General features: G+C 39.6%; 1 protein-coding gene across 6 annotated transcripts in view; it reads right to left on the reverse strand.

Annotated features, from left to right (window-relative positions):
• Positions 1-13,153, reverse strand: part of PTPDC1 (protein tyrosine phosphatase domain containing 1) — a 90,622-nt gene that overhangs the window by 12,113 nt on the left and 65,356 nt on the right. For 3 of the 6 annotated variants that reach the window (XM_067744885.1, XM_067744884.1, XM_067744883.1), the window contains 5 exons: positions 7,854-8,025; positions 5,684-5,764; positions 5,330-5,448; positions 4,257-4,394; positions 1,055-2,313 (listed from right to left, as the gene is read on the reverse strand). In XM_067744885.1, coding sequence (XP_067600986.1) covers positions 1,055-2,313; positions 4,257-4,394; positions 5,330-5,448; positions 5,684-5,764; positions 7,854-7,954 — 1,698 coding nt within the window. In that variant the 5' untranslated portion in view covers positions 7,955-8,025. Of the gene's footprint in view, positions 1-1,054; positions 2,314-4,256; positions 4,395-5,329; positions 5,449-5,683; positions 5,765-7,853; positions 8,026-8,513; positions 11,980-12,008; positions 12,053-13,153 lie in introns of those variants that run through there. The other 3 variants (XM_067744888.1, XM_067744882.1, XM_067744881.1) reach the window with 3 other exon arrangements.

A 13,153-nucleotide genomic window follows, 5' to 3' on the forward strand; every position in this document is an offset into this window, starting at 1 on the left:
TGTGTGGAAGCGCTCTCCTCCTGTCACACAGTTGCAAGTGAGGGTGAGGCTTCACGCCTACCCTTCCCGCCTCTGCATCTGGAAGGTCTGGCCTCCTGAAAAGTGTACACACCTTGTTTGATTAATGGTAGGATATGGAAAAGTAGCTACACAAATAATTCATGGTAGGTTATGGGCTAACAAGCCAAAATTTCACTGAGCCAGGCCTCCCCAGGTCAGCCCCGCATTTGGGCAGTTTACTTGTTTCTGATAACTAGGTTTATAAGGCCTGCCTTTTCTCTAGACCAGCTGCTTATTTTGGGCAGAGAGCAAGGCTAATTTAAGACTGTCTTCCTAGTGAAAGTACAACACAAGAAGGCGTTAAAATTTAAAACTTCACATTCTAATTTAAGTAAAGGCTAAGAAATAGACCCCAAGAACCCAATCTCAGATAAAACCAGTGGCACAAAGGTACGCTGAGGCCACTTCCATTTGCCTTCCAGAATCCAACACCTGACTTATTGGGGTGGACTGGGAAGTCTGCAGGAGGGAATGCTGAGCAGACAGCATCCATCACTTGTCCTTCTGGCTTTACTTGATAGTTGGGTTAATGAGCTTTGGAAAAGAATTGTCTCTATTTCATTTATATCTCTGTCACTGGTTCTCAGAGAGTAGTTCCCTGCTAGGTCTCAGGTTAGAGATACTTCGGGTCAGTTCCTACAGCTGTCTGCTGTGGTCTGTTCATCTGTCCATCAGTCCTGCAAGCCCAGTGAGAAAGAAGGAAACTATCGACATCAATCAATATCATTGCCTTGCTCAGTCAAGCACCCTGCTGAGTGCTAAGCACTAAGGGCTTTCCTTCACAGAGACTGAAATGAACCTACAAAACAGCCCTGTGTCTGCTGTTTCTATGACAGCAAGCTGGTATTATAGCTGAGTAACTTGAAGTTCAAAAGTTACGTATTATACAAACATGTCTTCAAATTCCTGTAACAAATGAATTTGGGAAAATGTACTGTTTTTGCTCTTACACAAATATTTCCCACTCATATATAATTAAATGAAATACAAGTACCTGCCACATTTCTACCTTCTTTTTCACTTCCTCCTTTTCTGCAATCTCATTTAAATTTGCCAGGGCTTTGGCTGCCAGTATTCTCCTTGCTTCAACACTCAAGTCAGAATGTAAAGCCGTGTATGGAGCAACTTCAGACAGGTATTTGCTATCCTGGGTTTCAGGTCCAACCCAGAACTGTGCTTTGGGACTGGACGCACAGTCCACGGGGTGGTGGCAAGTCTCACTGTCCTCCGTAACAGAGCTTGGGCTACAACCACCACGAGTTTCACACTCACAGTGGGACATTTGCTGGTGAGAACAGTTTAGTTCCTTAGGGATATTTGCAAAATTTGGTGTAACTTGTTCCCCAGGGTTGTATGAACCTGAAATACCGGAAGAGAAGGTTCTACTTCGCTGTACTTCCTTTGGAATGTTCGTCCTATGGAAAATTGATGACCTGTCATCTTTGAGTCCTTCCAGGCCTCCCAATTTAGCATGATTCCAGAAAGAAAATGTACTGCGGACCAGCGTTTCCTTATTTAAATCTAGCTGTGGAGACTGTGGGGAGTAACAATGGCTTATGTGCTTCTGTTGCCTGGGGTTATGGCAAAGCAAGGCCTGGGCAGGCGCTGTCCACAGAGTCCTCCCTTGCTCCAGAAATGACTCGGCTCTCTTTAAGTCCGAGTCACTGTAGCTGAGCTGCCTTTTCAGACGAGTCAGGGGCTGAAGGCACTCAACATTCCGCCTCTTCCAAAGAGGGTCGAACTCTTGCTCACTGGAAAGAATCACATCCTGATTCTCAAAATCTGCCACCACTGCACTGGGGGTGAAAGAGTCCGATGCATCACTGTCATGTCTCAGTAACTCTTTATCCAGCTGCATTGTGACCATCTCAGAAACAGTCTTTTCAATTTCAGCAGAGAGGCCAGGTACTTCTGCCACTTCTTCCGTCACTACTGGCCTGTTCTCAGCTAAGTCCAGCAACAATTTGCACACGAGATGGATAATTTTGGGTACATTTTTCAGAAGTCGTGCCTCATAGCCATGAAGCAGATGCCGCTGACGAATGAGATACTGTGCTAAGGTGACAGCATGTGCCTTGGGGTCACAGCAAGAGAATATATTGCGAAGAGGAATCAGAAACTGAGTAAATTCCCTTACACATAGTAGCTGTCCTCGGGTTTGTATGGAATTAGGTCGCTTTGCCCGAACAAATATAATTGCTTGGTCAGCAGTCATTCTTGTTGCAAAAACTAAGTAACATGCTATTAAAACACCTGAACAGTGAAGAAGAGAATATTGATATGAGAAAAGCTTATATTTTTATTTATACTCTTTGGTGATTTAAAATTTGAATATCTGTTAGGAAACCATATAAATACAGAAACATTTTAAGGACAACGATAACTTTTTGTACAGGTGTTCATCTATTTACTAAGTCTATGTGGCAACCCTCCCCTTGACTGAGAACGCTTGGTCACCTCTGTACTCCAGGGCAAGCACCAAGAACTGTCACAGTGAAGCTGAGTAGGTGTGGAGTGAGGGCGGATGACTGAGTGTGGAGGGTGATGACTGAATAAACTGATGACCTGGCCCATTGACCGTCATTAATGCCCAGCTCCAACATGGAAGAAAGCCAATCCTGCTTTCCACGTTGAACAGTTCTTAAAAATTTCTATCCAATCAGTCTGTACACTCTACCTGGAACTTCCCACCCCTGCCATCTTTGACATCAACTCGTGGCACATTCCAGACTGGCATTTTTCCTACTTGGGTATTTTTATCTTTGGCAATTATTCACATTCACAATCTATTTTTTTCTCCTGATGATTCTTATTTAAGACTAAACTAATGCCTAAACTAATATGTATTTTCCTCTAGACCATAACTATTTTTCTATAAGCCCTTAATATTAAGGAAAACAGCCTTAACAGTATAAACATTATGTATTCTTGTTAATTAATACTAAATTAAAATGAATAATAAAAAGGCAATAATCAATTAACTCAAATATAAAAGTTAATAAACATCAAGTAAAAGGCAATTCAAAAGACATCTGTGTAAATCACCAAGTTTGTGAATCTCGTTACACGTGAAAATCAGAGCCTCTGAAAAATGCATGTTTTCCTAGTACACGGCAAGGTCCAACCTATCTTTCTCACTAGGACATGGCAGTTCTTTAGGGTAAGTATGAAATATCTGCAGAGCTATCATGTGGAATCCTTAGAACAGTGAGATTTTGGCTCAACCATGAGAGCTGACAGTCTGGGACAGAACTGAGTCTCTACCCTAAAGATGCTCCCCAGAAGGTGGAAGACCCAGTGGTAGGTATATGGGTACACTGTGGACAGAGTCGAGCTCAGGTGTCTGGCTAGATTACATGACAATGAAGATTCCAACTCTTTTTTTTTTTTTTTTTTTTTTGTGGTACGCGGGCCTCTCACTGCTGTGGCCTCTCCCGTTGCGGAGCACAGGCTCCGGACGCGCAGGCTCAGCAGCCATGGCTCACGGGCCTAGCCGCTCCGCGGCATGTGGGATCTTCCCGGACCGGGGCACGAACCCGTGTCCCCTGCATCGGCAGGCGGACTCTCAACCACTGCACCACCAGGGAAGCCCAATTCCAACCCTTTTTGTGCCTCAATATCAGTATTGCACTGATATTCTGCAGCATTTTTAAGTAAAATCATTGATTTTTATATAGAATTCTAGGTACAGGTAAGACTCTCCTTTATAAACAAAATCCTTACAGCCATGGGTTTTAAATCATGGCCCTGCCACTTACTTGATGTAGCAAATTAACCTCCTTCAAAACTTACATTGTTGCTAAAGACTTAAAAAGATAGTAGGTGAAACAATGCTTGCTATTTTCATTATTATTTTGGTTCAGGAAAATTACATTTTAAAAAGACACTGCATATTAAAAATAAAATGTTGATTTTTTCCTTTAAAAAAGAAAATCAGAAAGATCATTTAGCTAGCTTTGGAAATCCACCTATTTATTACTCAATATGATGAGGTTTTAGCACTAAATCATTCAAAAATACTCTTATGAATATATGGTCACTGAAGCTATCTAAGATATTTCAAGTATCTTTTACTGACTTGTTCCATTTGACTTAAAACTTTGATAGGAATCTGAAAACTATCCTCTAGAATTAGGAAATATTCCTTATATGTTTAAACATGTAGAAGGACAATAAAACCACCTCCTAGAATTTACCTGTTCGACCAAGCCCTGCATGACAATGGATAGCTACTTTTCCTTCTTGTAAGGCAAATGTCATCACCTTCACCATATCTAAGATGGTGGTAAGGGATGCTACACCATAATCCTTCCATCCAAAATTGTAGAAGTAAACTGGACAATGAGAAAGAGAACAAGAAGAAAATCAACATACAGGGAAAATACTTGTAAAGACATTTGAAAAAAGTGAGTGAATTCATGAAAAGTATAAAGCTGTAAGGCATGCAGATCTCACTGGATGAGTAGACCTAAAATAATAGGCTTTTTACATTTCCAGTAAATTTACTGTTAACATTTCTTAAAAAGAACATTCTATATTACTTAATACATTTCCTGCTGAAACTCAGTCAGAAAGAATTAAGGAAAAGCAGGATTGCAAATTAAAGTCAATGATCTATGCCAAAATTACTCAACCATGGAGGGAAAGCATGCAACCTTGTTTAGCACGGAAACATGTCTAACTGACTGATAAATGGCATAAGGTAGTACATATAGATTTTCTAACTAGTGGGATAAAAACCTAACATACACTTCTTAAAAACAAGTTGTAGATTGTCACATACAGAATCCCTGCATCCTACCCAGGGGCAGAGCTATGCAGTAGGTAAAAGCATGAATGAGTCCTGGGTTCCAATCCTGCTGCCATGTTTAAGCTGTGTGATCTTGGGCAAGTCAGAACTTCCTCAGCCTGTGTGACCTCATGTGTGAAGCAGAACAACTATATTATGTGACTGCTTTAAGGATTAAATGAGATGACAGGTCTGGATACTGTTTATATTAATTATACAGGCATTATTTCTACAAGGTCTCCTCTCAAGTCCCCTCCCACAGGGAAAAAGAAATCTTATACTTTCAACACCAATACCACAGAAGAATGATAGCATTATTTAAAGTCAAAGTTAGCTCATCTTCACTTTTTAGAAGCCCTACTACACTACTATGCAGTAACTGTTTATTTCCATCACCTTTTTAACCTAAGAGCTGAATAAACAGAAAGTCTCTGAGTTCTGTCCTTGGTAACTCATGGAGAAGAGGATGGAAGGACTTACTGCCAGCCTCCATGAAGGCTTCAGGAAGGTATGTGAAGCCACTTTCTTGTTCCAGAGGGTTCCCACAGCTGGCATGCTCACCAGGACGCTGCAGGTTGATGATACTTTTTATGCCATGGCTTAAAGGAAAAAGAAAAAAAAATTAGTCATATTGGAAGGTAGTGTTAAAAAAATTAACCATTTTTGGCATTAATAAACATTATTAACTACTTTCAAAACCTTAATTGTCTTATTTGAAATAAGTTCTTCACACTCCTGTTGGTAAAATGAAAGCACCTTTCCATTTGAAGTCAAAAGCAATAGAAGAGAAAACACAAGCTGGCTTGTTAAAGTGTGTAAACACGCAACGTTTACCTTCGGAACTGCTCGATGATGCAGTACTTCTCGAGGAGCTCAGTGGATGGGCGTGCCATGGCCAGGATATTATCAGTGACCCTACAGATGGGAGGAGGGACTGGTGATATGCACAAAACTGAGAAAGCAAGATTTCAAGCCCTTACTTTTTCTATGATTTCAACAATGCTATAAGGTAAGAATCTCCTTATACAAATCCGACTTCAATTCTGTATTATGATTAGGGCTCTAAGAAACCCTAGCTTCTTAAATCCCTGGAAAAAATTCCAGGACATTAAGTATTTATGGACTCCAGCAAAGTACTTTCAAGGACTTTCATGAGATTATAGTGGACATGATGGAATGATGGAGAAACCTCAGCTGGCAGCAAAGGACATCCTGGATTAGTTATCCAAAGGTTACTGGCTAAATGAGGAGGGCCAGCTGGGAGGCATTTTTAGTTACATAGCTATCCGTACCTCAGTTACCTAATGTATTGAGTGGGGATAATGCCTGCCTCACAAGGTTGGTGTGAGAATTCAATATGATGTGAATGTAAAGACTTTAGCACAAATCCTAGCATGTGGTTATGAATAAATGCTGAGTTATTGTAATTTTGCAAAAAATATGGCTTTGGAGTCAGTCGGACCTGGTTTCAAATGCTGGCTTTTCTACTTTCTAGCTGTGTAGCAAATTACTTAGTCCCTCTGGACTTCAATTCCTTCACCAATAAAATGACATTAATGATGCCTACTTAAAGAGTTTTATGAAGATAATAATTTGAGAGTGTTCAGCACCGTGCCTGGCTTTTAACCAAATGGATGTTTACTGAGTGTACAAATGGATAGAGACCCAGTAAATGGCTATCACTCTCACTAGGGCTCTGGCTTCTGTTCTGATTACATTTCTCACCAGTGGCCTAGTGAAAGATACATAAGGTAGACTATTGCAAGTTGTGGGTCACAAGAACCTGAGAGGAGTAACGGAGACATTAGATGAACAGGTCAGGATTCAGAAAGATACTATCCCTCATGCCTGGGGCAATGTCTAAAACTGTTTAACAGGGACCCCCAAAGGTTTGGGACTCCCCAAATTTAATAGCATTTAGTGTAGGATTGAGAGAGATGTAACATGAAAGCAGTAGAGGCGAAAAAAGTTCAGATAGTTTAGTCAACAATAAACCAAAAATATGAATGTGACCTTAAGCTTCATTATTAGAAGACATTATTGTGTGACCACACCTCAGGAATAGTGTTTGCTTTTTCACAACATTCTTCAAGAAAGATAGTGATAAACTAGAACATGATCTGTGGAGAACAACAGTGACAGTGGACCCCAGACTATAGTACTACACATGTATCCAGAAAATCCAATATGACAAGGTACAGGGTTGCAAGTTAGTAAGCTGGTTGACAAATATCTAATTTGTAAATGAATTCTTGCTCTATAAAATGATTCACAAGCACAGTTCTTTGAATAGTGAATTCCTCTTAGTGCATTCCAAATGTGATTTGGTTTTGAATATCAGAATTTTTTAGAGATATCACTACATCAAAAAAGGTATACTCGACAGTTTACTATTAATAATAAAAGCAGTATGATTCAATAATGAATGAATTACACTTACATACCATAAACAAAGTAAGCATCTTATATCATCTACTGAACTGACAACTCGTACCACCTTCTACTGAGGCAGACTGGAAGTGTATGTATTTGTATGAAAATGTATCCTTTTATACAGAATACAGGAACAAAATAAAAACGAGGCTAAAGCTTACCTGTATGAAACTGAAAAACTACCTATGTACCTCATAATTTCTCAAATTTATAGTTGAACATTTAAATTATTTTTAGCAATTTCTGAAATTTAAGAGCTATCTAGTTACCATTTCTTTAAGATACTTTACATACAGCATTCCATTCAATTAAAAAAAAACCTTATAGGGTTGGTTTCATTATTTCCATTTTACAGATCAGGAAACTGTGGCTCCGACTGCCTGTGTGAGTAGACCAAGATCACACAGCTTGTCAAGTGGCAAAGCCAGGGATGGAGGTGAGGTCCTCCGATTTCAGAACCCCACATTCCTTCTTCTACAGCCCACTGCCTCCTGGTCATCTCCTACACGTCCATTCTGTTTTCCCACTTAGCAGTAGGTGGGAGCTACCAAAGACAGACAGAATCACTTACCAGGATGAGTAGACCCCCTTAATAGCTTGCTCCTGTTCACTCCAGCGAGCTGCATTTTCATACTTGCAAGCTTTGCCACCACATGCCATGGAACAGGCCATATGTCCAGGAATGACATGCCGTAAACGCTCTCCAACTTTTGTATACTTTGGTGTTGGACGTCCTGAATTTCCTAGAACATTCAAAGGGACGATTGAAAATCCTACTCTCCGAACAGAATAGTAACATGGGAAACAGCTTCCATTTTCTCTCAGGATTGTAGATGACAAGCTGGTGCTAAGTCCCCTTCACTTTGTCAGGAATAAAACTGTTTCCCTTTCGTGTAAGTACACTATCCTTTACTACAGAAAAGGCTTTTGCACACAATAATCTCCACATGTCACATTGGTAATGAAAAGGAAGAAACTGTAAAAGCAGATCTTCTACAAGGGAATGAGTTTTGTGCAAAAACTACATTTTTAATGAAAAAACATAAAACATTCAATCATTTTTATCTCCTATTACATGTCTACTGAATCTCTTAGCATAACAGACAATAAAAAGTATAATGCAGGATTAATTGTCAAAAATTTAAAAAGTATCAACACAGTATAACCTCTTCACAGTTCTTATATTTAAACTCAAAGCTGTGGCAATCTTTAAGAAGAAAAGGAGCTTTACTTTTTCTCTCGGGGCAAGTTGGGTTTCTCTCAGCACAGCTGACGGAGGACATGGCCACCATCACCTGGAGAGAGGATGACGAGAGCATCTTGGCAGTGGAGCTGCGCCGCCCCTGCTGCAGTCGCACGATGGGGTCGGAGGCAGAGTGTCGTCGGCCCTGGAAAAAGGAGCTGAGGAATGGCACAGCAGAAAGCCTCCGGGGTGGATCCTGCATGGCGCTGGGCTTCCAGGAGGGAAGAGCTGGAGGCAAGATGTCAGCGCCAGCCTGCTCCATGATGAAGTTACACTGAAACATGAGCATCACTCTGCGTGATCTAACCGCCATTCAGGATAGGCTGACTTGTTTCCATAGTGACAAACAAAGAAACTACTGATTCCCACTCAGATCTGTACAAGCAAAATCCCATATGAATGGATTGTTTTGAACAGACTGTTCAAATATAAGGAAGAATAACATGTATTTTAAATAGATTATACTTAAAATGTGACTTTTCTATTGTTTCTCAAACACATTTTAAAAGATCTGACTGCTCAAAGAATTACATCTAAAATACTGTAATGAATTTAGAAAAATGTCTTTCTGATGTAAACACACACATATAAAAATATTTAAATTTTGTTATTCCTTTCATATCTATTCTTTGAACAGTTTGAAAAATATTCTCTTTCTACTGCTCTCTGGAAGAGGGCTGATAAAAAGTTAATTGTAACAAAGTGAGAGAGTGGCATGGACATATATACACTACCAAATGTAAAACAGATAGCTAGTGGGACGCAGCACAGGGAGATCAGCTCGGTGCTTTGTGACCACCTAGAGGGGTGGGATAAGGATGGTGGGAGGGAGACGCAAGAGGGAGGGGATATGGGGTATATGTATATGTATAGCTGATTCACTTTGTTAAACAGCAGAAACTAACACAACGTTGTAAAGCAATTATATTCCAATAAAGATGTTAAAAAAAAAGTTAATTGTAGTAAAGTGGGATATACTAGATACCTCTAACACTATTAAAACACCATTTAATTTTTCAAAATAAAAAGAAAATCCTATTTTTTTAATAGAACTATTAAAGAAATGCTTGGATAGAACAAATAAAGACATCTGTAGAGCTGATATATTAATCAAAAGACATTTATATTCATATTCTTATTTTCAAAATGTGAAAACCCAATTCTTGGTTATTGGATAGTAATAGTAGTCATAACTATAGCCCTCAAAAACTCAAAGACACGATTCTGTGCCTTTTGTTGCTGACTATGGAGAAAAGAAAAGCTTCAGTAATGTCTTGGCAGAGGCATAGGAAGAAAATTCACTAAGTATCACATTTTTTAAAGGAACTGGATGAGGGGGAGGTTGCAACTTGATGATCAAGGATATAAAGAACACAGAAACTATAACAACCACCAACTGTCTGCCTCCTCTCTTGTTAATGTCAAGCTGCACACCCTAACCCCACCCCCGTGTCTCTCTCCCTCTGTCTCTCCAAATGGTATTTCAGCCATGTGCAGGTGGAAACAGTCTACTGTCATAGATAGGGTTCTTCTTTGTTTTGTTCTGTTTTATTTTAACAATTAATAATGCTTTAAAGCATGCTCCTTTTAAAACACAGCCCCCATCTCCCCAACTGGATGTGCTTTGTCAAATAAGACAGAGTTGCTCAATTTGGTGCCCAAATTCCTACGAGTATAGCATCCTGCCCCTGTTATTTTGCATACAGCAATGGAAAAGAATTCCTTTTAACATACCTAACCCAGAAGGCACAGCTTCCACACAGTTTTACAGGAAAGGAAAGAGTAGAGGATGCGGTATGGAAGGCAAGTTGGAACCTGATGGCAAGAGACCCTAAATGCTCAAACTAAGGGGTCTGAGTCTGCTATCTGGGGAACAGGGAGTCTGACTCAAGTTTCTTAGTGTTAACATTCCCTGCAAAGATAGGGCCGGGAGCCAAGGACTGGGGGCCTGCTGGGACTGTGACTGTGTGAACGGAGCTAAGCATGGAAACAAGACAGTACAGGGGCAGACACTGCACTGGGTGCTGAGACTTCAAGCCTAAGTGAGCAGCAGCAAGATACTGAAGCAGGTAAATATGGAAGTCCATGAGAAGAAGGTGCGAGAGAAAATCCGGCAGGCAAGTTCCATCTGAGATGAAAGGCATGTGAGGCAGCAACTAGGAGGTCTCAACCAGTGAGTAGGAAATGCATGATCTGTGCAGCTCTAAGGACATCCACAGAGGAGAGTCCAAGTGACTCTGTTCTCAACAGTTCTGAAAATGAGAATGAATTTGATGAGGATAGGACTTGTCTGGACCAAGCTAAGGAACGAAAGGTTTATGTATTAAAATACAATGTCTTACAGATGTGTGAAACAATAAGTGTGAGTATATGTAACTAAACTGACCCAAAAAATGAATAAAATAACTATTTTCAAAAAGAATACAAAAAGAGACCAATTTGGTACAAGTTCTAATATCTTTTATTCCATGAATTAGAAGATAATCCCTATAAAGTCATGGCATGATTCTTTTTCGGCAACATTCTGTGAACAAAAATGTGGTTATGTGGAGATGTGGATTTCTGAGGTCAAGGAGTTTGGCACAATAGCCTAAAAATCAATTTAAAAATTTAAATTGGGGTGAATTATAGATTTCTAATGATGAATTGTTCAGACTTTTAGAAATAACGTTTTAATATTTATTTAAATTACCAATAGGGAAAAAAGAGAAGCCTTATCTTTAGATAGAAGGAGGAACAAGACTATTTTATTTTCTATTTCATGTATTATATAAGATGGAAGTATTTTAGAGTAAGAGTAATTCTATGAAGGGCCATACTTTCAACAGAAACTAAAAGGTAAAGAACTGAGTTATTTGTAGTGAGGTGGATGGACCTAGAGTCTGTCATACAGAGTGAAGTAAGTCAGAATGAGAAAAACAAGTACCGAATGCTAACACATATATATGGAATCTAAAAAAAAAAAAATGTTAGATGAACCTAGGGCCAGGACATGAGTAAAGACACAGACATAGAGAATGGACTTGAGGACACGGGGAGGGGGAAGGGTAAGCTAGAACAAAGTGAAAGAGTGCATGGACTTATAAATACTACCAAATGTAAAATAGATAGCTAGTGGGAAGCAGCCGCATAGCATGGGGACAGCTCGGTGCTTTGTGACCACCTAGAGGGGTGTGGGATAGGGAGAGTGGGAGGGAGACGCAAGAGGGAGGAGATATGGGGATATATGATACGTATAGCTGATTCACTTTGTTATAAAGCAGAAACTAGCAGAAACTAACACAACATTGTAAAGCAATTATACTCCAATAAAGATGTTACAAAAAAAAAGGTAAAGAAACTTTTTTTCTGGCAACCACAGAGAAAGTCTGTAGAACCTCGTTATTATAAGCTACATTCACCTCTCTGCTCTCCTTCCCTCCTTCCTCCATAGTTATAACTTGAGGCCACAAGAAACAACACTACTGTTGTTTCTCCACTTACCTGCTAACAGGATCTATATTTTCCTTCTCCGACAAAGTGTTTTTCTAAATACATAAGAAAAAAAATATCAGTTTTCTATATTCCATGAATATGAAATCATAGGGGACCCTGCCTCATTACTATTTTTACCCTTTTTCTTCCAAATATGCTATCTCTAAAAAAAAATCAGTCTCCAAGAAAAAGTAGGAAAACAAAAGATAATCCCCATGACCAATCCTATACTCCCCCCTAAGATGCTGTCATCATCAATGCATAAAAGACCCCTCTCAAAGCATAAAGAATATGGGTGCTGCACTCTAAACACAACAATACCTTTGTGGCCAATGGCCTGTTTGTAGGTAGGCAATCAGACCTTCCCAAATTCAGAATAATATTTAAGGAACCAAATGAGATACTGGTCACTGCAAATGTGAAATTAAGCACAGTAAACAACAAAGAAACCTACCTAAAGTTACTTATGAGCCCTTGGTCTTTTCCTCTTTAATTTCTACATGTGGGTGGTTAGAGCACTAAAGAGTCTAAAGAGATGTGGAGCCTTGAGAACTGGTAATTCCTTTTTATACTCAAGAAAGGACTAATAACTTCCTATTTAAACAAACTCATGCAACAATAGGCCCAAGAATGCAGTGGGAGATGGAGGTCCATCTGGGCTCAGTCCTAAGTCAATACAGGAGTCATTTCCAGGAACTGGAAATGGACTAGAATGCTGACTTTACAGCTTCTTGTTTTCCACTTTTTGTGACAGGAGGCTCACTTCTCACAAGGCAACTAACTATTCTAAACTGTTTGACAGCTCAAGATGTTTTCTAATGTTGAGTCAAAATCCATTTCTCTGTAAACATTGGTCCTGGTTCTTCCCTCTAAAAATTAAAAATAAAGCATCTCCTTGACTTGCAAGGTTTTCAAATATCTGAAGACAGAACTCCTCTAAGTCTTCCCCTATTCAGGTCAAATCTTCTTAATTTTTCAAACATTCCTAGTATATGTCATTGTCTCCAGATCCTTCACTATAATTCCCCTTCTTCAGAGAGCCCTCCCTCTCCCCTTTACTGCTAAACTTCTAAAAAAGTTGACTTCATTTGCCATTTCCATTTGTCACCTTCTCGTCCTCAATCTATTCAACTCTGGTCTCTGTCTTCAGCATC

Source organism: Pseudorca crassidens, chromosome 7 (genome assembly GCF_039906515.1).
Source record: "Pseudorca crassidens isolate mPseCra1 chromosome 7, mPseCra1.hap1, whole genome shotgun sequence".
Taxonomy (NCBI): Eukaryota; Metazoa; Chordata; class Mammalia; order Artiodactyla; family Delphinidae; genus Pseudorca; species Pseudorca crassidens.